Genomic DNA, 26,257 nt, shown 5'->3' with positions numbered 1-26,257 from the left:
TTGCATAACTCAGAAGCGAGGGGACCCGCATTCCCAGCCCCGGGCCGTTCCCAGCGGCGGGCAGCGAGCCTGCTTTCCAGCCTGCAACTTGGCGGACGCCCCGAGCTGTGTCCACCCGGTTCGCCTGCGAGGAGCGAAATCCCGGCCTGGGACTCGCAGGCGGGGACAGGGCTGGGGCCGAGGGGCCCGGCCGGGGGTCCGCCTGCCCGGGGCTGCGCGCCGGGGCGCGGGTCCGAGCCCCGACCCTGAGCCCGAACCCCGACCCGGGGCCTATCAGCGCGCGGCGGCCCGGGCGGCTCCGGGCCGGGCCGGGGCCGGGCCGGGACGAGGAGGGGCTGAGCCGCGGGGGATCCGGAATCGGCGGGAGGCGGGGATTCCGGGAGCAGAGCTCCATTTCCTCCTTCCCGCCGGCCTCGCCCCTCGGCCGGCACCCCGATCCCGATGGGCCGCGTCGCGGGGCGCTGAGCGGGAGGATGCTGGGCATGTACGTGCCCGACAGGTTCTCCCTGAAGTCGTCCCGCGTGCAGGACGGGATGGGGCTCTACACGGCCCGCAGAGTCACGAAGGTGGGTGACCGGGGCGCCCCTCGCGCCAGCCGCTCCCGCGGGGGGCGGGGGGCCGGACTCTGCGGGGTGGCCTGCGCCCCGGCGACAGCGCCACGTCAGGACCGGCCTGCGCCCCGGTCCCGGCGCTCCCCGCACCACCCCCTCCACCCGCAGGAAGCGGCCCTGGAGAGCCCTGCTCCATGATGGGGGGCCGGGCGGCGGGGTCCCCCACCGCCTGCTTCTCCCCCACCCCGCCCCCGTGGGGACGAAGTAACGTGGCTGCGTCGCCTCGCCGGCCCTGCGGGCGGGGACGGCCCAGCGCGAGGCTCCGCGCCGGCCTCGGCGTCCCCTTCCTCCCTCTTGGGATTCTGGGAGGTGCCACCTTGACGATCTTTGCCCTCTCCTCTCGAGAAGCCTCTGGACTTTCCACCTGCCCAGGTCTCTCCTTCCAGACAGTCAGAAGCAGGGGAGCAGGGAGCACGTGGCGCGAACGGCCTGCAGGCGCTGGATGCTGAGAGCAAAGGCCTAGGAGGAGAGATGCCTAAAACACTCCAAACTCCGGGATCTGATGAGCGTCGCGTTGAGGGCTTTCTCGGGATAGTACACTCTGGCATCACGGAGGCCTCGGTGTGGGGCTGCTGCGGGGCTGCGGGAGTGGGGTGGCGGGTGGGGGGCGGGAGCCGCTGTTTCCTGGGCAGGTGCTTTGCGCAGGGTGGTCCTTGGTACCTCACCTACACTAGTGTCGTGAGCACGCCACCCCCCCCATGCCCCTGAGAACAGTGCTAATCCTCGTGCAAGAAAGAGATGCAGAGACCGAAGTGCTGCAAACTCCAGTTTCCTGCCGACTTAGTGAGTCAGGCTTCAAACCCGTGGCTTCTGGGTCCAAAGCTGGCGCGTTCTTTCCAGCTTCCCAGCGCCCATGCCCACCCCACTCCCTTAACAGATACTTTTAAAAATGGAGCTTTGGACAAGAGCAGGCTTGTGAAGTAACGTATGCTGTGAAGAGGGTCACGGGATGCACCAGAGACAGCAGGATGCCTTTCCTCTGATTGTAAATCTCCCCTCGTGAAAGAGGGGGCTGGACAAGGGCCTCAGAGGGCTTCATGGACAACCTGACCTATCAGCAGCCCCTGGGGCAAAACTGGAAAATGCAAGCCCCTTGTTCACTTTCAGAGGGGAGTCTGGAAGAATGCTCAGAGGTGCACACCAAGCATAAGGACTTTATCTGAGTTGGAGGTGTTCCGAACAGATGCTTTTGCCAAATGGATAAATGTTAAACTCAACATTTCTTTCAAAGCAGGAGTTGAAATGCTGCTCTTGATTCTTTCTCACAAGACACGAAAATTCCCAAGTGGATTTTTCTCGCAGGTCTCAGGCCTAAATGTAATTACTTAAAAATTAAGCAGAGTTCTTAAACGCCACTTTGCTTAATGTTATTAAAAGTAATACTGTAAAAAGTTGTACAAATATTAGAATTATTACAGAATTCCTATCTTTGTCCCTGTATTTAGGTTTTTAGAAACAGCTGGCCAGTGTACTTTCTTTTTATATATTTATTAATTCCAACTTATTCCCCCATATTTGATTATTTGGAAGTTTTTATTATTTGGGGGCAAAGAATAAACAGCTTCCAAAATAATACATTATTGCATCTTCCTATTGCCAGACTAAATAGCCACTTATCTTTTCCTAGCTCCTGTAACTTCAATATTTAAAACATTTTCATCCGCATCACATCTGGCACGCCTACCTATATTTCAGGTGAAAATGCAGATGTGCGCAGAAAATCCAAATGACATTCTATGAGTGAGTGACACAGTTATGATCACACGATACTCAATCATAAGGCTGCTGATCTATGACCTTGAAGTCGGTTTCGGCTGCTGTGCCTTCCAGAGGCCGAGGACAAAACTGAAGGTGGATCCAGCGTTTAGCTGAATGGTTAGGCTAACGCTGAGTATCCCCAGGCATCCATGTGTCCCCTACCTGTTTGCATAGTGTCTTGATCCTTAACTATTTCCCTAAATTGCCATAAATCAAGAGGTCTGAGAAGAGAGTATTTCAGCAGTTAAATCAAGGGCCTTACTTAAAAATTTTCACGTTCTCCATCCTAAACAGATTTGGGACTATATCACTTTAGATATATGTTGGACATCACCAATGTTTCCTCGCACTTTTAAAACACGCGTGTTCGTATAGCACTTGCTTAAAAAACGATCGCAATTCGAGCCATCTGTTGATTTCGAACACAGAGAATCTAATCCAGACTCGCACAGAGGCTGGGGGATCTTGCTAGAAACTCCACTCCCGCTATGCTCACCACGTTGATTTAGGGTTTCCTTACCAATGGGATGCCTGAAATCCTTCTGTGCAGCTTTCCCCAGAGTTGGGTCCTGGCAGCAGAATTGCTGAATTCCTAGACTCCACTTAGTCCTACGAAGCTCTTCTTGGCCGTTATCCTTTTTTGCAGACTTGTTGCCTCTCATTTGGGGGTGGGGCGGTATAAAATCCACATAGAGACGAGAAGAAAAGAAAAAGGCTTCCTCTTCTTTTGTTGCCATTATGGAAATTAGAGGTTGGATGAGGAGGGTCATCTGGTAGCTATTTCTGGACGAGCCCTGAGTTGTTCTCAGGAGAGAGAGTGGATGCGAATCTGTTGGGAAGCCCTTGAGCTGAAGAGGGAGGCCTGCGTCCATTCACAGTGATACACGTTGCAATTTGCTAGTGAAAAGAATAATAAAATGGACACTTTTCATGCCATGTGCCAGGCCCTTTGCCATGTGTTCTCTCTTGAACGCAGTGTAACGAATGCCTCGAATGCCTTGATAAAGACCTGGAATTCTAGGGTACAAAGTATTATGCAGATTCAAAGAATATTAGTTACTCAGAGCTAGAGTAGGCTCCCTTATCCATGGGGGGGTATGGTTCCCAGACGCCCCAAGGATGCGGATGCCTGAAATCTCGGATTTTACTGAACCTCGTACATACTATGTTTTTTCCTGCACATACCTATGATCAAGTTTAATTGATAAATTAAGCGATTTCACAGATAGAAGATTTGTTCTTACCGTAGGGGAGATCTCAGCAACCTTAGCATCGGACTTTCCTCCGTACTGAGTGGCGAACTCTCACCTTTCACTTGAAGGAGCTTCCGGCTTCTCTTTGGCACGTCCGAAGCGCCAGCGTCACCACGCTCGTGCTTTGGGGCCGTCGTGAAGTAAAATGACGGTGCCTTGACCACAAACCCCCCACACCCCACAGTCCACCCGATCCCCCAGACGCTGCTACGTGGCTCTGGGCGGGGAGCGTGCGCAGCGTGGGCAGCGTGGACACAGTGGAGAAAGGGAGGAGTCACTTCCGGGGCGGGGCAGGGGAGGACTCGCGAGATTTCACCACGCTCCTCAGAATGGCGCGGATTTAAAAATGTAGGATTTGTTTATTTCTGGAATTTTCCATTTCGTGGCAGGAAAACGAAACCAAGGATGAGGGGGACTACTGACGACTGCTCGGTGGGTGGCGGTGTTTGACACTGATCTTGAACCCGGAAGGTGGAAAGGTAAACCGGGAGGTTCTTCGAGGCTCCCAGATCCTGTGACTTTGTGGAAAGCGTTCAGGCGGGAAACGTGCTTTGATCACGGTCTTCCCTCCCTTCGGCTGAATCACAGGCCGTTGGCTCTTCTCTCTGACTTCTAGTCATACGTGGCAGGCGCTGTGCGGGGCTCTGCGGCCCCCCTGGTGAGCAAAACTGGCAGTGAGCAAGTCAAAAAGGAGGATTTCCAAGATCATTTAGGCACCTATATATGGGTTGACTTCGCTAGGCACCACATTGGGTGAGGGAATTGCAGAATTTCAGTGATGTTTGCCTGGTCGGAGAGGCTGGCCAGTGTGACATATCAAGGCACTGCTGGGGTGACGAAGAAGAAGCAGGGACCAGCGACGATGCCGACTTCAGGGAGCCTGTGCTGTTAATCAGGTCGGATGGAGTGGAATGGTTTGTAGGTAGCATCTTTGGCAGTGGAACAGAAGCAAGGCTTTAAGGGCCAGCCCTTGGGACAGACCTTCCTTCAGACCAGGGAGTTTTTTAGACATTTCCACCTCGAGCAGAGGAGTCCATGGGCAGCCCGGAACTGTCACATGCGGCCGGTCGCACGTATGAAGGCTGGGCTTTCTCTTCACTCTGCGTATGTTACTCACTCATAGATGTTATTTTACCGTACGAGGGCCTTCGAAGGTTTATTGTTAGCCCCAGTTTACAGATTACGCACTTGCTCCGTTATTATGTCTCGTCAAAATTTTGCCACGGCCTTTGTGTCGACCTTTCAGATCTTTCTGCTTTGCAGTTCATTCTTCCTTAGCTGGCCAAAACCTTAGCTGAACTTCAGATACTCAGTTATCTTCCTGTATCTCTAGAAGCCCTTTAACTTGTATACCCTGCGACTAAAAGGAAAGCTAAAGAAAGCTAAAAAGGAGGTAACTAAATATAAATGAAATAAGATATTATGTCTCTCCCAGATTTCTGGCCCCCTAATCCCAGCGGAAGTAGCAGAGGGGCATTGCTAAGGCCCAGGTGAACTGAACCGGATACATATCCCAGCTACAGTGAGCTGACCCCTTTGGGTCTGCTCTGTTCCTGGCCCCCTTCCCTCTCAACCCTGTGCTTTTTGCCCATGGGGCTCCCGAGTGATGCCCTGTGTCGATGAGCCCTCGAACAGCACCCTACTCTCTGCTCTTCTCATGAGCAAATGCAGGTTTCTGGTTCTGACTGGCCAGATATTCTAGATCTTATCCACAGCTGCTTGTCAGGCGCGACTTACTGACTGCACAGGGTATGAGTTTCCTGTTACTGCTGTAACGAATTATTACAAGCTTAGTGGCCTATAACAACACAAATTTGTTATATTATGGTTCTGGAGAATATAAATCTGACACGGAGTGGGCAGGCTGGTTCCTCCTGGAGGCTCTAAAGAGAGTTTACGTCTTTGCTTTTCCCAGTGTCCCGGACGCTGCCCGTGTTCCTTGCTCATGGTCCCACATCGCTCCAGTATCACTCACACCTCCTTCTCTGACCCTGACCCTCCTGCCTCCTCTTCCAAAGACCCTTGTGAGGACTTTGGGTCCACCCACATCATCCATCCAGGGTAATCTCAAAATCCCTAATGTAATCCCATCCGCAAAGTCTCTTTTACCTCTTAAGGTGATACACCCGCAAGTTCTGGGGATTAGAATGTGACCTTTTTTTGGAAGGCTGCTATTCATCCCACCAGGCCTCCAAAGTCAAATTCTTCCTTGCCTGGAGCACGTGAGACATTTTACGATGACCACCTGGGGTGAGTCCTTGCTCATATACTGGTCCCGATAAAATGGACCCACTGCTTCCATATCGACGAACTTCTGCCCTGCTTTTAGTATTGATTCTGGCCCTATTCATGCAGTAAAGCCCGGGCGAGCTGTTCCTTAACAAAGAGGAAGAGAAAGTGTGCATGCGAGACCTAGAATAGGGAGGAGTAGATCCTGATAGTGTTCTCAGTGGCGCTGTTGAAAAGACCTTCGGGAGTAATCTAATTTGCACACTCGTTCTACACGTGAAGACACTGAAGCCCAGTGAATCTTTGCGGGAGTCTTGCAGCTAATAATCCCTCAATTCCGACTCCCTCTCTTGCAAACCAAGGCAGACACCTTGATGAGGGGTTCGTAGTCAAAACATTTGCTGAGGCAAAATCTCAAGTGAAAACACCTGAAATAAAGAGTTAAGTCTGAGTTTGTGAAAATACAATAAACAAAAAAAAAAAAGAAAAAAAGAAAAAAGGCAGGATGGGTAGAGTTAGAAAAACATGGGAGAGAGGAAACCTAAAAAGAAAAGTCAGTAAAAACAGAGGAAAACTCATACAGTATGTATAAATGTAATGCCAGAAGACTCGATTTGGGGGAATAAGGCGTTTTGTTGGTCAGCTTAGAAAGTGACTCATGAAGAAACAATGGCTGTTTGTGCTAGGGCTGAAATTCTGATGTTTGCTTGTAATTCCTGGTGGGCGATGATAACTAATCTAGAAACATAATCAGAGGGAGGGTAGTGACCGTCGGAGCCTGCCACATGTGCTCTCTCTTTTCTGTGTTCACACGTTTACACTCGATGCAGCTTTGTACATCCTGGTGTTACTACTGATTTTAAAAAGATGTATAACTATTTCGCCTAAATTAATTGTTCTTCAGAAACTTCATATTTGGGGGTGTGTGTATGTGAGAGAGAGAGATAATAACAGCTACAGTTAATTCTTTAAAGTAATATTTATTGAACAACTAGACTTGTTAGGCACTGGGCTAGTTGCTAGTGACAGCGGGGTCAGTGACATTGGTGACAGCCACTGGGTGCATTGCACGGTCCGTATTTAAGCCCTACCGCAAGCCTGCGAGGGGGCCATTGTTATCCTTGTTTTATAGATGAGAGAACTAATTTTGAGGAAGGTTAGATCAGTAAGAAGCGGACGAATCAGAATTGGAACTCAGATCATTCCATCAATCCTTTTCACTGCAAACCCAACAGATTCTTTTCTCTATGCTGATAAAATGCTGTATCTATATGCTCATATATCACAGATAGAGACACCCACTTATGCACTTTGAAAAAATTATTTTACAAAAATGAGAAAAGAGTAAACTCATTTCGTCACCTAGCATTTCTCATTTGACAGTGTCTTGTGGAAATCCCTCAGGGTAATTTACTTTGGCTCAATTTATTATCTTTAGAGACTGAGTATATTCCGTGCTGTGGTTATGTGTAATTTTTCTTTATTCAAGTCTTGTTGCACCCAGTTCTTCAGTAGGTGGCCCTGTCCATCCCGACCAAGCAGGGGAGGTCTAGGCAGTGACTCAAAGGGTGGGAGGCAAGTAGCCTTGCATTTTTGCGGGGCAAGAACCTTCTAGGCAGCAGCCAGAGCAAAGGCCCTAGGATGGATGGGCTTTGCCTTTTGCGGTCCAGGACAAGGAGGCCGGCGAGGCTGGAATGGGGTGAACGAGGGGGCTGAGTCCAGGGGAGGGGGTGGGAGAAGAGCCACAGGTCCTGGGGCCTTTCTGGCCACCGTGAAGACGTGAGCGTTGCTGGGAGTGAGTGGGGAGCCGTGGCAGGGCTTCGTGCGTAGGAGTGTCGGCTCTGACTTGACTTTATCGAGGACCACTCTGACTGGGGCACGTGTTCACGCTGGGAGGCTTGGCAGGGTCCTGCTGCAGCGTTTCAAGTGAGAGACGGTGCCAGCCTTTATCAGGGTGGTGGCAATGCTGGCGGCGTACTGTGACCACAGCGGGGACAGAATATGCTGCTGCGATGTGGGCGAAGAGAGGATAGGATGAAGGATATTCCGAGGATGTTAGTTTGAGAAATTGGAAGGATGAGATTTTCCGGTTGATGACTCGGCCCGTCGGAGAGGCAGCCTCACCCCACCCACTTGCCTGCACGGGACGGTAGGTCGCTTTGCTGGAGTAGCTGAGGGTTGAGTTTAAGGGGAGAAGATGCTGCATTCGGGTCACGATATGCCCGGAATCTCTTCTTCTTTGCAACCCTCATGCATTTCCCTTTTCAAATTTATTTTATTCGCGATGCATTTCATAAAGAGCAATTCTGTCATATCCTGGGCACGCACGTACTTCTTTTAACCTCCAACATCTGTCGTATCAGCTGAGAGTCATAGAGACACTTGCAGTGATTAAACCTTGGGAATCATCTTTTCCCTATAACGGGAAGTTAGCAGGTGGGCATTGGCTGCTATCAGTTCAATGGTCGGAAAGGTCTGGATGGAAGTCTGCAATTTTCTTGGCCTCAGGATGGCTGCGTTAGCTCCGGCTCACATGCTGTTCTTCCAGGTGGAGCGCAAGGGGGAGTAATCGAGGCATTAGGGTGTGCCTACCAGCCGCCTTGGCGCTCAGCTCGGAGCTTTTGTGGTGGATCCGCAGTACGGTGATTTCTGCCTGCGGGTTCTTAGCTGTCTTTTCTGCCTTCACGAGAGCGGGTAAAGGTAGTTTTCTAGCTGGATACGTTAGCACTCTGGACAAAGTCGGTGTCTAGCACTAAGGAGGATGGACGTAGGGACGCAGCGTGTCTCTGCTGGGCAGTCACAGTAGGGAAGGAAGATTGGGTATTTTTTCAGAGCTGCATGTTTTCAGAAAAGTACTTTCTCGAAGGCCTGATTGTGCCGCAAGAGCGCACGTATGCCCAGCAGTTTAATGCTGGGATGTAATTGTGTTCTAAGCGGGACTCCAGCCTCCTTCTGTGAAAAACCATCCTCGCTTCACATACAGATGACTCAACTGCAGATCGATTCACTTTAACATAATTTATTTCATCTCTATGTATATTTTTTATTTGCTGAACCATTTCAAAGTAAATTATAGACTTTATGACAATTCACTTCTCGATATTTCAGCATAAGGACATTCTCCTAAACAGCCATCATATCGTAAGGTCCGACAGAAATCACGGTAATTCCCTAATGTCTTCCAATTCCAGCCCGCATTCACGTTATTGCGATGGCCTCCAGCACGTTGTTATAGCTGTTTGGTTTTGAACCAGGATCCCATCATGGGCCACCTATCACGTTTGGTTACGTCTGTTAAATCTCTTTCAATGGCCTCCCTCATCCCATTCCCTTTTCTAGAGTAACAGATTTTCTACAGCGATCAGATGGTTGTAGAGTGTCTCACAATCTGATTGTTTCCTCGTGGCTTTTATATTTAATGTGTTTCTCTATCTTCTGCATTTCTTTTAACCTGGAAGTTAGATACAGGTTATCTAACTTTTTAAAAAAAATTGTTTTTACGCACTGACACTGTGCATTAAACATTTCTCCTCATCCTCGGAATACGTTCTACCTGGAAGTGGATCATGCAGTTTTAGTAGTGGGAACAGGCAGGAACGCAGGGGGCAAACGCCACCTGTGCTTTTGCAGGCGGCGCTGATGCCCCAGGTGCTGGGTGAGAGCCGGGCCTGGGGAAGAGGTCCGTGCATGCTGGCCCGCCCCTCCGCCTCTGGGGAGTTCTGCAAATGCTCCTCACCCTCTCTGGAAGACCTTGGGGCACAAAGGCCGAGGATGGTTTACTCCACACTGCCTCTTAGCAGGGGTACAGCCTACCTGGTCTCCCCACCGTTCCCAAAGCCAGCACTGTTGGGTGTGCCTTTCCCACTGTCAGGGTGCTTTGTGCTTAACCGCCCACCTGTGAGCTGACGTCGAGTGAGTATCTGCTTCGCCGTATCAGCCTTTTGCCTAATGGTTTCAGCATCCGTGGAGAATCCTTGCCCGAGACAGTTATATCGTTAGGGTCTTCGAAATGGCGATTTCACTCAGATAGTCCTCCGTTTCTTTTAAGCTAGCACGCCTCTGTAGAGAGGACTCTTGCTGCTGTCTGCTATCCCAAACTCGGGCTCTGAGGAGAAGGTGGGACCCAGACTAACTTCTTCCTCTTTACTGGTTTCACTAAGCTGTTATCTTCTAGTGATGGCGAGTGAGGTTTTTGAAAACAAAATTTTCTTCTCACCCTGTCTGACTATCATTCTGGACTTAAGAATTTGCTAATGTGTTTCCATCCATTACGCTCTTATTCTCTTTGCTTCTCAAATTGTTCTAAGTTTGGTCCGTGGGAAGAAATCTTAGACATCGACGAATCCCAATCCCTAAGTTTTACAGGTGAGGAGACTAAAGTTCAGCCATTGGCGACAGCCTAATCGTCACAGCTAATTCACGGCAGTGCGAGGGTCGGGATCCAGATCTCTCGAGGCCTCGGCCGGTGCTTTCCCACTCTTCCGAGAGAGATTTGCAGTAAATCTTGCTTTCAACTTCTCACTATTAATATTTAGCAAAATGAGAGAAAATGGCCCATGTTCGCAGCCGTTCATCTTGTTATTGTTGTTTATTAGAAGTTATCGTCTAACAGTGGGCGGCAAATCGAACGGATTTTGTTTCGTGCGGAGACGGCGAAGAAGCCCCACTGCAGACCGGGCATCCCGCTGGCCTGAGAGCGGAGTGTGGCTTGGACAGTTCGGTGTCTGCAGGTGGAATTTGTCTTGGAGTCACTTTTTGTTTGACCTGCTCAGAAATCTGAAAACTAGGACGTCATTGCCCATAGAGAACAGTCACGCTCTCGCACCGTAACCTGAGTCGTTGGCCTCCCTGAAATGCCTGCAGCTGCCCGGCAGCGTTCAGGCGGGGTGAAAACCTGTGTAAGCCGGCGTGCGCGTCCCCCGCCCAGCCCGCCTCCAGCCCGCTCCCCGACGTGTCCCTCACGCATCTGTTGCGGGATGTCTGGTGTCATGCTGCTTCCTGCCTAACTGGGACGCATTTGAGCGTGTGGCCCTGGGGAGGGTCCTGCCATGAAACCACAGACCGAGGCGCTAGCACTAAGGTGGGCACACGTGAAAGGCGAGGAGACGGTAGAGCCCGCTGTGCTCCCGCTGCTGTGAGGTTTGAGGTCCTCTGCAGCTTCATCACAGGAAGTGAAACCCGCGATGGCAGGAAGTCAGCTGGAAAGTTTTGGAATTTGAGGTATCGGTTCCCTCCCTATCATGAATTATGAACCTCACCTTAGTTGTTCAATATGTTTATTACACACGTGTACGTGTAATTTATATTGTAATCATGAAAGTTTTTCATTTTCGTAGGCCCAAAATGGTCGAATATAGACAATTTCATATGGTTCAACTGAAAGAAAAATATTATACATATATGTATATATAAAATATATATATGATACGTGCTTCAGGTTTTCCTTTCGTATGGATGTTACCAGAACAGATTCGAAGCCCCCAAGGCAGAAGACGCTTATCGTCAGGTTAGAACTTCCACAGGAAGTGGTTAGTGAACAGAGCAGTGTGTACAACACAACTCTAATTGTAAGGAAGTGCAGTTTGCGTAGTAGGAGCCACAGTGAACACAGGTTTGGAGGAGGGCGTGGGGCGGGTAGCGGGACCTGGGGCTCTGAGGGGCAGCCTCAGCGAGAGCGGGTCTAGTGGGTATAAAATCGTCGTCTAAAGCCAAACATAAATTGCTTTCATCATGCTCAGCGTTTCTTACCGCAAATGCTGTGGGCAATTAGGAGTCGGCGCTTCACATTTTTGTAATCTTGCAGCCACAGAAACTCAGATTTGTTCGATCGGCTTATTCTGACACACTCACGAGTGTGCTGCGGCGGAGGGCCAGGTGTGCCTGTGCGTTTGCCTCTCCGTGTGTGTTTTCAAGTCAGTGGTTTTCACACTGGGTGGCAACCCATGGGCGCACAGCAAAATTAACTTATTGGGTCAAAACCAGTATCTTAAAATGAGCGATTAAGATGGAGTAGAAAATATGGAGGTGCATCGTCCAGAGAAAGGGTCGTATTGTTTCAGGAAATTTATATTTTAGTTTTATACGTGTGCATTCCTGTGTGTAAACGTGACTATGCTAGGCTGAGATGCGAAATGCGTTTCTTACTCTGGGTTGAGGAAAAAAATGGAAAGTTGGATTTCTTAATAGTTTGGTAGTTTGACTTTATGGCAGAGTGATCGGTCTCTGTGAATAACGAGGCTTTACAGCCGCCGTGCTGGTTTCTCATTCTGGACCCTCAAAGCCGTGAGTCCTCTGTGATCTCACCAGGCCCGCGTCCAAGCGGGCATCTGTGCGGATCCTGGGGCACTCATTTGGGTTTCTAGCTCTTCTTTTTCAGTCCTTGGAACACCGCCCAGTTGATCGCTTTGTTTTTTCCCTCCAAGTTTGCGCTGACCAGCGGGGCAGGTCAGTCGCGTTGGAACTCGTGTGCTCAGATCGTTACCTTCTGCAGTCGTGGATAAAGGCCGAAACGGGGCCGAGCACAGTGAAAAGCTGACCCGCGTGCGTCAGCATCGGGCCCTCGAGTTCACTGCCGGAAGCACCTGTTCCCTGCCGTGTCTCCCGGGTTGGCTTTGACACCAGGGTGTCGGGTTCTTCATTCCGTCCAGCGGTCCGTGTGGGGAGTGGCCGCTGGAAGCGTGGCACGGCTGGCGACGTGACTAAAGGTTGTCAGCAGGAAGTGAGGAGACAATCGTGTGCCCGCCTGGCCCTGCGTCCCGCGGTCATTCGTCAGGGTTTCGAGTGGCCTCGCGGGGAAGGGGACAGTGCCCACGCTCTGCACTCAGAACGAGCCACTGGTCCCCCGTCCTTTCTCTGGTCTTTGCTAGGTGACCGACCTCAATTCAGTCAATAATTAAATCTCTCGGAGTCCCAGTTTCCCTCACTGTGAAGTGGGGACATCCTCACATCAGATGACTTGGAGCGTGGCACAGAGGAGTTGAGTAAATACTCCCTTCCCGCTTCCTTCGTCCTCAGCAGCTTTCGTGACCTGCCGTCCGATACTGAGAAGGCCCCACGTTGATGTGAGAAGTGACTCCCTTTGTTGTGGCTTTGGGGGCATCTTGGGGGCTGTCGTGTCTGCGTGGGGAGTGACTCTGAGAGCCCAGTGTCAGCACGAAGCGGCTGGTGACGCCTGGAGGGATCCAGAAGCAGAGCCGGCCTCCACCCTCTCTGAAATCTGCTCCCTGAGCTTGGTTCCGGTGCCTCTGCGCTACTGTGAGCGGCGGCCTCCCTGCCTCTCTCGCATGCTGGTGCTGGGGTGTGGGTGATGATCTGGACCCGAGCCATCTCTGGAGTGTCTTCTGCCCCCGAGTTAACATCGAAGACCAGATCTTGTGGCTCTGCCATTATCCCTGGCCCCTCAGAGCCTCTTCTCCTCATCTGTAGGATGGGGGGCTGGGTGAGCTCCTTGTAATTCCTTTAAGCTTTCCCAGTTTTCCGTTCCCAGGAGCTGGGTTTTCCGTTATTCATTAAGTAATTTATTTTCCTCGTAAGGTTCTAGAAGTAACATGGTGTTCATCAAAAGTCCCCTGGGGATTGGGTGGCTTCGGCGGCATCTTCAGTGGCTCCCCCACCTCCTCGTGATGGGAAGGTGCTACTGAAGGCCCGGCGTGGCCAGCTGGGAGAGCGCTGGCCGGGGCCGGCTCCCTCGCACACACTTCTGCAGAACGCCTGGCCACGCAGACGGACCCCACTCGACCTGCTGTCTCTCCAGCCCCTGTGGCGGTGGCCTTGGTGAGAAAGGTGTCGCCTCTCCCTTCGCCCTGCCTCAGGGGTTCCCGTGGGGCCAACTGCAGGGGACAGCCCCGCCTGCAATACAGACACCAGCGGTCCTCACCTGGGCACTCGTGGAATGTGCAACACCCCACGTCCCCCTGCCAAAGTCTGATGTTGCTAAGTCCAGGATTCCGAATTTGAAATTCTCCTGCAGGCGGGCTGCAGAGCGGGCACCTTGAGAGAGGCTGGTCTCCAGTGTGCCCCCTCGGCCGTGTGAACCATTGGCAGCAGAATTTAAATGTTATTTATGAACGGTCTTCCTCTGACAAGGGCACGCTACTTTTGTGTTCATCTCTGGGAGGGATTATGATTTGTATGGGAACCAGATGGTTTTTAGCCTGGTGGGCTTGTCTCTCAAGCCAGGCAGAACTCGATGCTTGTCATTTTAGGACCACTCGCTAGAGATGGCAGTGGGTCGAAACCTGTCAGTACGCTGTTTAGAGCCCTGTCGGAATCTGAGCAATAAGCCATTTCATCCTTGGGCTCTTTAATTCTGGATTCAGGCTCTTAGGCTAAAAGCAGATTAGGTTGGATGTTAACTATGTAAATATTTTGTGTTGTATCAATTCGTTGATATTTTAAATGTGTCTCAATTATTGGGCATGATAATTTAGAGGAAAAAAATTTTCCAGAAGAGAAATAACAGTTTATTTTGGTGACTTTGTTGTGGTCCTAACCCTTTTTCAATATAATCATCGCTTCCCAGGGTGAAAAGTTTGGACCGTTTGCTGGAGAGAAGAGGAAGCCCGAAGACTTGGATGAAAACGTGGATTACAGGCTGATGTGGGAGGTGAGGGCGCGATTGCCATTTTACGTATTGAAAATGTGTCTCGTGATACCATTTAGTGCTTTTACAAGACGCGTTAATACATATTGATTCCAGTTGACTCTTTAAGCATCGACATCTTTCCATTTTAAGGAACCAGAATAACTTGAAAGGTTAGCATCCAAAAAAAATAGTGTTGAAATATCTTCCTAGTCAATTCTTCTAGAACTCTAAAGTTTATATAGTTTATCACTGAAAAAGAAGTTTTTCATACATAAGGATGTTTGGATTGCAAAATAAGCATGTTCTTTTACTGGACTGAGAATTTCAATTTCTGTGAATGAAATTATACTTTACCTTTTATTTCTCAATTGTAGTTTTCATTATTTAAAAAATAATTAATTGTAGTTTTAATTATTTAAAAAAATAAAACTACATATTTAAAAATGTAGTTTTAATTGTAGTTTTAATTCCTCTTAAGGAGGTGTGGTCTTGTAAGGTTCTAGAAGTAACATGGTGTGAGACACACAAAGTGAGTTGAGGGCAGTCTGCTTTACCTGCCTGACCCTGACTTAATGGCATCTAAAAAGTTTTACATTTGTGTTTCTAAATCTATCCCCTTGAAGGCTCATGAGGAAAACTGTTTTTTTGTTTGTTTGTTTGTTTGTTTTTACATAAGGCAGTGGAATTACCAGGGCGGGTGGTCATTATAACCTACCAGATAGCTGCATATTACAAATGTGCAATATCAAATTATTATACTTTATTTTTGTCAGCGGAAAAGATTTTGAACTTCTGGGTAAATAACATGTTTTCAGAAATATAGCTACTAAAATATATGATGAGATGATGTGTAGGTGTTTTTGTATGAATTGTGAAATCTCCTACAGTTATAGTAAGTTATTGTTTCAAAATAAATGAACATGTGTACATTTACCATGATATTGAACTAGGTGAGTTGGGGCCCCTTATGTAATTGGACTTTAAAAACAGTCCATATAGATTGTTTTGGGAAACTTCCTTTCCAGCCCCCAGTCCCCAGGTCGCTTACACCCTGGCGATGCTTCCTAGTTAATAACTCCTCTCTCCTGGGTTCTCACCAAGGCGGGACAGGTAGGAGCCAGGTGAAGATTCAAATGTCTGCCTCGTGTTTCGAGCATACCGTAGCTCTGCAAGTTCATGGCTCCAGAAAAGCTGGATTGGAGGATGTGACAGATCCTAGGCCAGAATGCGGGCCTCCCACGCCGCTCCTTAACTCTTGACCTTTGTCCCTTGTGTGGCAAGAGTTGGGTCTGTAGAGTGGATTCTGGATAGATTTGCACGTCAACTGCGTAGAAAATTATGGCCTGACTTACTTGGAGGACACCAGAGGTGAGCCTGGAGAGGGGTCTGGGGAGGGACCTGGGGAGGGAGGGACCAATGGTGTTGGGTGAAAACAGTATTCTTAAGAGAAAAAAAAAAAATTTTGACCCCTAACTCATCTCATATATAAAAAATTACTTTAATCATTGTAAATGTACACATGTAAGATAAAAACAATAATAAACCTTTAGGAGAAAACGTAGGAGAATAATACCTTCATGATCTTAGAATGGGTGGAGGGTTCTTTAATAATAAGCAGTCAGCGCTGTAAAGGGGAAAACAATACACTGGAGACCTGACTGTTCATCGGAACATACCACGAAAGGGATGAGAAGCGAGCGGCAGAGCGGAAAGGCGTTCGTAACACCCTTGTCTGAAAAAGGGTTTGTATCCGAAATAAATTAAGAACTATGAAGCGATAGAAGAAAAGGAAAGAAAAACGGGCAAAACACGCGAACAGGCGCGTCACACCAGAAGACGTCCGCACGGCCGATGACCACGAAGGACGCTCAGCTTCGTCACCTGGGAAATGCAGACCAGCGGCCGAAGGCCATCGAAGGGACTCTGCAGCCTGCTGGGCTGTGCTCACCCCTGGAGGAGAGCCCTGAGCATGCCGGGTGGAGAGCAGGCTGCGGGAGGCGGGCGTCGCGTCCGGCCCGTGCTCCAGGAGCGATTCGGTGGTGGCCTGAGCCGTGGGGTTGGTGACAATGGCTGGCTTCTGCTCGTATGTCATGGGCAGTAACTCACACCAGTGGGGCTTGCCGATGGATTGTGTGTTGAAAGAGACAAGTCCAGAATGGCTGAAATGTCTGGCCTGGGTGGCAGGTGGTGACGTTTCTGAGACAGGGCAGTTGGAGAGAGAGCGAAGGGGGTGGCAGACCGGGGTGGGGGACCACTTCCTCCGCAGCGACCTTTTGGAGGCAAGGCGTGGTCAAACTCATTGTCACTCCTCAGGTCTTAGCACCGTATCTAGAACGTAAATATAATCGGATAATAGTACGGTTCATTTCAGACTCCATATTTAATAACCCACTCATACTCAGTAAACACACTGCGTATATGTATGTTATTTTTACCTCTGGCATTCTTAGGACATATGTAATTTAAAGGTTCAAAAAAAGAGAAAACTTATCAGTTCCCTTAGTATTTTAATACCTTGGGGTTTTTCTGCTTCGTAGACGTTTTTCTTTGTCGTGAAGATGGTGATTTGACTGGAATTTGGTTTTCAGAGAAGCTGATTGGTTGGATATCACACTGGACGTTTTCTTTAGCTGTTTCCCTCTCTTTTTGCAGTTCTGTGATTACAGCTCTTCTGCTCTTTGGGAACTTGATTCAGCCCCAAGTTTCCAATGTGTTTTATTTTTGGAAGAAATGTTTCCAATTGTTTAAAACCTTTTATTTCCCTTGACTGTTTATGGAAGTCCTTTTAGGTGTTTGCAACAAAGAAGTCTCTTCACCAAATGTTTCTCTTTCGCAGATGATAACGTTTTGTTTTAGTTTCCAAATGGAATCACTTAGTGTAGACACACGATAGTGGAAAAGTACCACCTAGGAAGCCCGGTGGAACGCCGGGAACCCTAACGCCACGTCACGGTCCACCCTCCTGGCTCTAGACCTCTAGCCGGGGCTGAAGCAAAGCAGTTGAACGTCACCTGTCTTTTGGAAGTTCTGCTTTGGGTATGTGGTTGTCTTTCCTCTGCTTTTCACAGAGCGGGCTCCTACCTGAGTGTGTCAGCCAACTCCTGGCCATTCAGCCAAACCTCAGATATGCTTCCAAGCATGTTAGGAATCCAGGCTCACTAAGTTGGTTAGGAAAAAGGAAAACCAACAGTATCAGCAGTATCGGAGCGCTTCACCACGTTTGTGGTTCTGGTCAGAGCTTACGGCGCTGTAGGAATTTTATCAAATAGCTGCATTTGGCTGCAAACAATGGCAACTCCAACTCACTTACAGAATGAGGACATTATGTCAAATAAGAGGAAATTCAACAGTCGGGCAGGCTTCAGGGATGGTTGTTTAGTTAGCGTGGTGACATTACCCCATGCTCTTTCCACCTCTCTGCTCTGCCAGCCGTGGTAGTGGCCTAGTCCTCAAGCCGGTGGCAGGCAGCGGGCAGGGTCGGACAAGTAGTGTCCACAGCGCACACGGACTCCCCCTTCTGTAGCAGAAATCCCCTCGCATGTCACATAGTCATTTTTGAACTGGCTGACGATGAGGTTGCTTTGCCCAGGCGGGATCATTAAATGGTTAAAAATTAAGTACATACTGCGAAAGATATGTCGATTTACCTTTAAAAAGCTCTGAAATTGGCTCGTGGAAATACCTGTCGGAAGGGTTGCGACTCGTGAGTTCTTACGAAGTGGCGATGGCGGGGGTTGTCTGGAGTTGGGCGGAGGGTTGTGGCACCTGAAGTGGATCGCTGTGTCTCTCAGCACGCGTGAGCCGGGGAAGCTGGGAGGTCCTCGGGGTGCGGGGTGCGTGGCCCTCCGTGCGCCCTGTTCAGCGGATGCTGTCTCCTGCGTTCACCTCGTGCTCTGGGAGACAGAACCGCACAAGCAAACACTTCGTGTTATGTCCTTGTGTATCGGTCACATTAGAACCAACTGACATTTGGAAACAAGGGTAGCAGAAGAAACTATACGCGTTTGGAATAGTGATGGGTTTTTAGCTTTACGAAATAGCGCTTTAAAAACATCTTGGCTTTGATCACTTATCCAGCGCAGCATGGTGCCTGCCCGTTAAGTGACTGTTCTCTGCAAAAGGAAATGTCGGGAAGCATTATCCTGTCTAAGGAGTAGCTCCCAAGATGTTCGCCCGGTGTCCCCTGCCCCTTCTCCCCTTCTTACTGACCGCTTCGTCCGGCCACTCCCCCTGCCCTTCCACTCCTCACATCCCTACCTTTTTCTTTGGGATCTAATGTCGGCTCTGCCCCAGAGACCCCGCCGGCGCCCCACAGCTGCTCTGCCGGGGCCTGGAGAGGACGGATGGTTTCAGGGTCGGCCTCCGAGGCGTTTGACGAGCTGTGACTGGCTGACTCTGGCTTGGAAGGAGCCCCGCTCTCTAATTCCATACCCGCCGAGGGCTGCAGGCCCTGTGCAGCCGCGGTCACCCTCAGCACGGTGCCCCTGCAGTGTCTGGCTACGGGGCAGGAAAGGGGGGGGTCCATGCTAATCATTGGGGCGATGGCTAGGATTTCAGAACCGTATGAAATAATAACAGTAGTAATAAGCAATCGTGTCTTCTTCCTGATTTTAATATCGTGCGTATGTGTTTCAGCTTTAAATATATTGGCTTTGATTTACATTGCCTATGGTTTTCACATTAAAACGATATCTTTTTTTTTTATTTTTAGTGAGCTGAGAGTTTTTATCAGGAAGGGGGTTGAGAAGTGACACCAGTCAAATAGGCTTAAAATGAGGTTTCGTCTGCTTTTTCCTTCTCTTGTGAATCTGAAGCAGAAATCCCATTTTAAATTGTACACATTTAATCTAGTTCATCTAAAAAGTAAAGGCAGAAAGAACAGATAACATTTCACTTCTGCTTCCTGCTCCCACTTGGTCGATATGGGATTAAGTCATCATTATAGACTTCACTTAATCATCCGCTTCAATAATAGCATTTTTACTATTGGGATTTTTGAGTTCCCGATTTTGATTACTTGGTCCATTGATTGGGAAAAATCTTCATTAATGAAAATGACCTTCAATCCGGGTAAAACTTTTATAAAGTGTATAACATTGTATATAGCATACATCATAGCCTGAGATGCCCAAGTTGCTAATAAAAAAGCATCTATTTAATTTAGTTCATCTCTCCAGTCCCAGAAAAGTATATACTTGGGTGCTGGAAAAAAAAAAAATAGCTGTTCTTGCAGAAACTGTGCGTTACATTTTTGAGACATTTGGAAAGGCTGCAAACGCTGGATGCTCGTGGGGAAAGCAGTTTGAGTTCTGTCCAACACGCTTTCAATGGTTATTTAAGCCCAGGAGGGTCCCGTGGACATAGCAGGTGTGATTTGGGTGAAACGTTTGACAGTGGCTGTCATAACTTAGTGCATGAGATGGAGAAATGACGGCTGAGGCGTTATATAGTTATATAGTAAATGCAGTTAAACGGATTGACGGGTGGTTGCCCACTTATAGCCAGAGTGTTGTTGGATTTTAATTAAAACGTAAGGTCTCTCTTGGCTCTTCTTGTTAAACATATTTATCAAAGATTCATGAAAATCGAGTACATACTTAATTGAACCCAAGGTACATAAGAGCTGGGGTTGGAGTCAGGCATAGGTAATATTTTTTTTCCACTTTTTTTATTGTGGTAAAAAAACATTTAAAAATTGACCATCTTAATCTTTTTTGAAGGGTACAGTTTAGTAGTGTTAAGCATATTCACCTTGTTTTGAAGCAGATCTCCAGAATTTTTTCATCTTGCAAATCTGAAACTACACCCCTTGAACAAAACTCTTTTCCCCCGTTAAGTCCCAGAGCTGTTTAACCACCAATCCGCTTCTGTTGCTGTGGATTTGACGACTCCAGACTCCTCGTGTCCACGTATATGACCGACGTTAGACCATAGCCAGGTCCACACACTGAACACTTAACATACAGAAGAAGTGTCCGTCCCTGGCTGCCCACGCTCCCTGCGCCGGGACAGAGCGAATCAGTCTCCCCTCGGGAAGAGTCTGGAACTCTAGCTGTCCTGACTGCCGGGAAGCCACGTGGGAGAATTCTCATGAGCTGCACTCGCTTTCCAGAGTGTCACCAACTGTCGCAAGATCTGACCTCTCTACCTTTCTCCCCTAACCCTTCTGTAGTTTACACGTCGCCCCCACTGTGTGCCTTTGCTCTGTTTGCTCGTCACGTCACTTGCTCCGTCCAGTCCCCTCCTTCCTCCCCTAGATTCACCCTCTCTTCCTGTCCTTGCTCGCTCCCCCTGCCCCCCAAACTGTGCCATCTCCCCGCACAGCGCTCCTGTGCAGAGCGCGGCCGGCCTTTTCTGCCCGGTAGCCCGTGCTTCGCGTAGCCGAGCTCGAGCGTTTGCCACGACCTCAGAAGCATCGGTCCCACAGATTCCAGGTCTCATGGTGTTGACACGAGGGATTTTTTTTTTTAAATAGGGCAAAGACGTTCTGACATACCTTGTTCTGTCTCCACATTTACTTGCCTTTTATTTACTTGCCTTTTAGGTGGGTTTTTTTTTTTTTTTTTGTATTTATGCTAGTCTCCTGATGCCAACCATCTGTGGATTCTCTAATATAGCAACACAGGCTGTGTTTGTATTCAGGGTAGTTTACATTTTTGTTTGCCAAGACCTTTTCCTGTTATTATGCAGTAAATTAAACGTGAGAAAAACAGGCCGGCTGGAAGTCTTGGAGCAGCTTGATTTGTTTGTATGAGTCTATGAGCTGTTGCGTGGTTGCTTAGTTTTTGGTCTGTTTTAGTAACAAATTGGAGTGCTAATTTATGTTTAATATAAAAAATTGCATTTAATGAATTTTTTTCTAAATTTCGATCTGGTATTTTCTGCAAGTCAGAAAACCCTGGCATGCGTGTCTCTGCTTTATGCACACTGGAGGCTTTCCAAACTCTGCCGAAAACGTGCATGAAGTCCTACCTGAGGAACTCCGCGTTTTTATTTTATGTAAAGATTAATCTTCACGGACTTGCATAAATCCTGTTTAACGATTTGGCCTATAATTTTCTTACTGTATGATAAATGAGTACTCTGAAAGTACTTTATTCTTGGAAGAATTTTTGGGACAGCTTAGATAATTAATGTTTTGATGTGCATATTTGTTTACCTTTTAACTTTTGGTTAATGAATCATTTTTTTTTTTTTAAATCTTCCCTTCTGACAGGCCTTAGAGATTGAGTGATACACACACATATACTTTTGTCGGTACTTAAGATGGTAATTTTGTGTTTTACAAATCTCAGACATTTTAAAACCCATAGGAGGGCTGCGTGGACCTACTGTCCAGGGCGTTGCGTGTTGTCTCCAGTTTGCGTAGCCATGTGTAGGTTGCAGGTGGCCTGAAGAGGAATATGTTGTATTATGTGTGGGAGAGGCTGCACATCTTAGTGTCACATGCCCTGTTTTGAATCTGCGGGCTTCACTTCCAGGTCAGAGAGTGTGGGAGTACTTCTCCATGGGGCACACCGTCTCCGTAGGCACTGTGTGCTGGGAGGCGCTTCAGAGAGTGCCTGCTGTCATGCACGGTAAGGATGTCTGCAGCAGGTAAATTAGCACGTTTGTCTTGAATTCCGTGGCATTGCACTTTTTCTGGGTACCATTGCCAGAGTACCTGCCATCATTCTAATAAACATATCTCCTCTCTCTGGAGAGAAAAGACTCTAATAGGTTGTCTGATTGCTCGTTTTAACCTTTACAGTCACAGACACTCACCTGGAAATCTGAAATCCTCAAAGCTCAGAAAACCAAATTTCTTTTTTTTTTTTCTTTTTTAATAACTTATTTAGCAGCAAAACCTGACTTGAACTTAGGTGAGGCTATTTGTAGCCTTTTGCTTTTATCCCACTTAGCACAATTATTCGTACACCGAGTTACAGAAATACGATGTATTATGGGATGGCGTTCCAAGCCCTGTAGAAATGTTCTGTAAACACCGTATGTGCACCACATTTCACTTCTAAAATTTAAAAAACGTCAGCTTCCCAAAACATCTGGTTACAGAATTGTGATATTTTATAGGAATACTTCCAACGCTTGTTTAGGAAAACGCCGAAGAACTATAGATATTTCCGTAGGAGAGAACCGTTAAAGATCAAGGTGATAGGGTAATGAAGCATGAGCAAAGCTGGAGGTTTTAGGGTCAGCAAGGGGCTCTGTGGATAAAGTGAAACATCAAGTACGTTCACGAGTCACGCCCGGTAACACCTACGTGCACAAGTGGTCCCGCCGCCCAGGAGGTCATTACCGCGGAGTCTCAGCCTTGCGTGCCTGTCAGCCAGCCAATGCCTTTGGGAGGCAAAGTCATGGGGCCAGTGAGCTGGCAATGGTACCCAATATTGGGGTCTTCGTATGTGTACAGGGCAAGTTTTTCTTACTCTTGTGCTAACAGCTGCCAGTAAAGTGAGACCAAAGAAGGTGTTTCTGTCACTTGTAATCTTAGATGACTTATCTTAAAAGGCAGTTTGTTGCAAAATTAAAAACACTCCTTCAGGGAAAGCCCTAGATTTGTCAGCACACTTTCAAGAACTCAAACCGATATTACCTAATACCTTTTGAGTGTCAATTTCCCTGCCTTCTCTCTATTGTGTTCTACATCTGTATTTTCAATGCCTTCTTATGCCTTTATGAGGTGAAAAAGCAATCGGAAAATATTTATGGTCAATAGTTTCCTTATGTGTTAAATTCTTGATATAAGTTCGATATCTCTATACACTAGTGAACGTATACTTAGGCAGCTCTGTAATAAATGCAAAAAAATTATAAGACGTAATTTAAGGTTTAAGATTTAGAGAAAACTGATGAAAAGAGAAAGGTAGAAACATTTTTTTAAATTTTATAAGGAGAACTGATTGTCTCTGTAACCCAAGATTTAGAATTAAAAATTAAGAAGAATATGTATTAGGTGCCTTTCCTATTCTTTTCCTCCCTTTCCTTCATTGAATATGAGACTAAATTCCTTAGGTGAAACATACGTTTATGTTATATTTAAGGACATTTGCGGTTTTTAAACGTAATTAACATGATTTAGGTTACAAATCGTCATTCGTCATCTCATGTAAAGTGACAGAAGCGAGACGTGAGGACCCCCCGGTTCTGTGGCTTCGAGGGGCTGGGATTTGTCATAACCCAGAGGAGCTCGGAAGCAGATTCCCACGCAGAGCCCGCCCCATAACCCGAAGCAGAGAACCCGGTCAGGCTGTCCAGACGTCCCACCTGACCCATGACGAGATAGGAAGCGGTATCATTTCAAGGTGTTCTGTTTGTGCTAACTTTTGTCAAAACCTAACCTTGGTCTTGGTGCAAGGAGTGGGGTATTAACTGTCCGCTGTCGCCCGTGACAAATTACCACAAACTTAGTGGCTCAGGACAACACCCTTGTTCCATAAGCTGTAGCGGGCCGTCCGGGTGGGTTGGCTGCTTATAGGTCTTACAGGTTGTAGGTCTTACTGCTTATAGGTCTTACTGCTTATAGGTCTTACAGGTGCTGGCGGGCTGGAGTCTTATCTGGAGGCCTTGAGGGTCAGTTTGCTTCCAGGCTCCTTCCAATGGTTGGTTGAATTCAATTCCTTGAGGCTGTAGGACTGACGTCCTCGTTCTACTGGTGGCTGTTGGACAGAAACTGCTTCAGTCCCTAAGTCCCCGGGGGCCCCTGCCAGGCTGCCTGTGGCCATCCATCTCCGCGGTGTCGAACCCCCCTCATGTCAGGCCCTCCTTGGTGCTTTGCAGCTGTCTGACCTCTGCTCACGGGCCGGAGAAAACTCAGCTTCTAAACAGTGTGCATGACTAATTAGTCTCCCCAAGAATAATCTCCCTTTACACCGGGATGGCAGGGGTGACATTATGTCATGCTCAGAGGCTCTACCCAATCAAACAGGAGGGCATTCCACGAGGGCTAGTCTCAGAAACCTGCTCACTGGTGGCTCCTAGCGCCCGAGGGGGACAGTGTGGTGGCTCTGGGATCCGATCATCTTGGTTCGAAGCCTTGCTCCAATACCGATCTAGCCGTGAGACCTCAGATACGTCATTTATTCCGTTTGTGCCTCCGTTTCCTTATCTCTTAAAGGTGGTTACCATGTCGCACTTTGTTTTGAGGAGTGAATTATATAACATGTGTAAAGGTGCTTCTTCGTAAAGTGTGCCCAACGTGCAATAATCAGTAACGTTGGCTGTTATTACTATTATCATTTGTTCTTTAAAGCAAAATTCTTTTCTTTGATGCTCCCGCTTTCGTAGAATGAGACGAAATGGGAAGCCCGTGTTCGGGGAAGGGAACGCGACGCCGACCTGCAAGGCCGCCTCTCGCCCCGATGGAATCGGGCTCCTGGGCGCTGGCCAGCCCGCCCGAGGGCCGGGAAAATTCCCTGCCTTCTTTTTCGCTTGCCTGTAACCTAAATATTCTTTAAATTTCGTGTCTGTGTTCCTTCCTCTAGTTCCCTTAAATGGGCCCCTCCGTCCGGCTGCGTGTGCCTTGGAGCCGTACCTTCCACAGGTTGCTCTGTGTGATTTTTCTCCTTCGATTCCCTACTTTTCAGATATTATGCACCAACTTCAGAGCAAGGCTTCTGAGTCAACCCTTCTCACCCTCATCTTTCATCTTCTCCTTAACTCTGTTTTTCGATTTAATTTAAAAGGACTTTTCTTTTTAGATTTCCTCGTGTCTGTCGGGAGCTTTTTATAACTTCCGTGACGGTCACTTTTTACTCCGGTCCCTCCTCAGGGACGGGCACCGTTCGCTGCTTTGCCCCCTGTGCGCTAAATGCATTTGAAATGAACGCACTTCGCGGTGTACCCACTTGACAATCATCATGCATTGCTTTGTGGGGTTGCTTGGTTTGTGTTTTTTTTTTTTAAGAAAATTGTGTTTTCTGTTTCTTCTTGACTACTGAAGATGATCAGTCAAGGGACTGCATGCTAGAATTTCCTCTGTAGCTTTTCGGGGTACATTTTTCAGTAACTCATACAGATGTTTGGTACATGTTCAGCGGAAGTTAACTGACAGCTCGTGATGGCATTGAGAGTCCTTCACCACAGGCCTGTGATTTTGGGTGGTTTTGAGAAGGGAAAGGGTAAGCCTTACTCCTTGGCAAATATTTGGTTGCTTCGGGGGCATTCTTAGCCCAAGGTAACCCATTCGTTCCTGTGTGGAGGTACATACATTTTGAAGCTGTGAATGAGGAGGATACAATTAATTTAACTGGGTTGGTCAGATTCCATCTTAATAGCTGTATAAAAACTCCGTATTAAGGAAAAATCTGAAAACACAGTGCTGACAGCAGTGGAATTTGGGTTAGAACAAAGGAAAAGTGGATTTCTAAGAAATTTTTTTCTTCCCTGTGGACTGTCCAGTGATTCGTTATTCAGAGTTTCTGTAACTTTTGCCCAGAAGTTTTCAGGTACAAGGCACCTGCTTTTAAAAACACCATTGAAACCTTGATCTTTGGATTTTGGAGATTATTATTATATATATTATATAATTTAATATATAATTATATATTATATAATTTAATATATAATATAATTATATATATTTTTATATCTTATTGCTTTATATGTATATATATGATCAACTCTCAAAAGATTTCATATCATGACTCTTATAGAAATTTGAAGGGCTATCAGTGGAATAGAAATTAAAACTACTTAAGAGGACAGAGCTGGAGTTGATGGCATTCGTCACAGAGCAACACGTTTGAATTTGGCAGAAGGGACAGTGTCTGTTCAGCTGAAAGGGCCCCTGGATTGGCCCCCGCCTTGTCAGGCGCCTGTTCCCA

General features: G+C 47.8%; 1 protein-coding gene and 1 long non-coding RNA gene across 14 annotated transcripts in view; both read left to right on the top strand.

Annotated features, from left to right (window-relative positions):
* Positions 1–345: 345 nt before the first annotated feature.
* The window catches only part of PRDM5 (PR/SET domain 5), a 102,629-nt gene continuing 76,717 nt past the window's right edge, over positions 346–26,257 (top strand). For 6 of the 13 annotated variants that reach the window (XR_005656524.1, XM_039879527.1, XM_039879520.1 and 3 more), the window contains exons 1-2: positions 351–566; positions 14,373–14,456. Coding sequence is in view for 12 of the 13 variants with exons in the window: in XM_039879527.1 (XP_039735461.1) it covers positions 474–566; positions 14,373–14,456 (177 nt within the window). In the remaining variant the exon portion in view is untranslated. Of the gene's footprint in view, positions 567–14,372; positions 14,457–26,257 lie in introns of all 13 variants that reach the window. The other 7 variants (XM_039879524.1, XM_039879525.1, XM_039879519.1 and 4 more) reach the window with 3 other exon arrangements.
* Positions 1,206–2,004, top strand: LOC120616211 (uncharacterized). The gene is made up of 2 exons (XR_005656525.1): positions 1,206–1,394; positions 1,489–2,004. It is a non-coding gene; the product is annotated as an uncharacterized LOC120616211 (long non-coding RNA).

This window comes from Pteropus medius, unplaced genomic scaffold (genome assembly GCF_902729225.1).
Source record: "Pteropus medius unplaced genomic scaffold, Ma_sr-lr_union100, whole genome shotgun sequence".
In the NCBI taxonomy this organism is placed as follows: domain Eukaryota; kingdom Metazoa; phylum Chordata; class Mammalia; order Chiroptera; family Pteropodidae; genus Pteropus; species Pteropus medius.
This window is presented reverse-complemented; position numbering and strand designations above follow the sequence as displayed.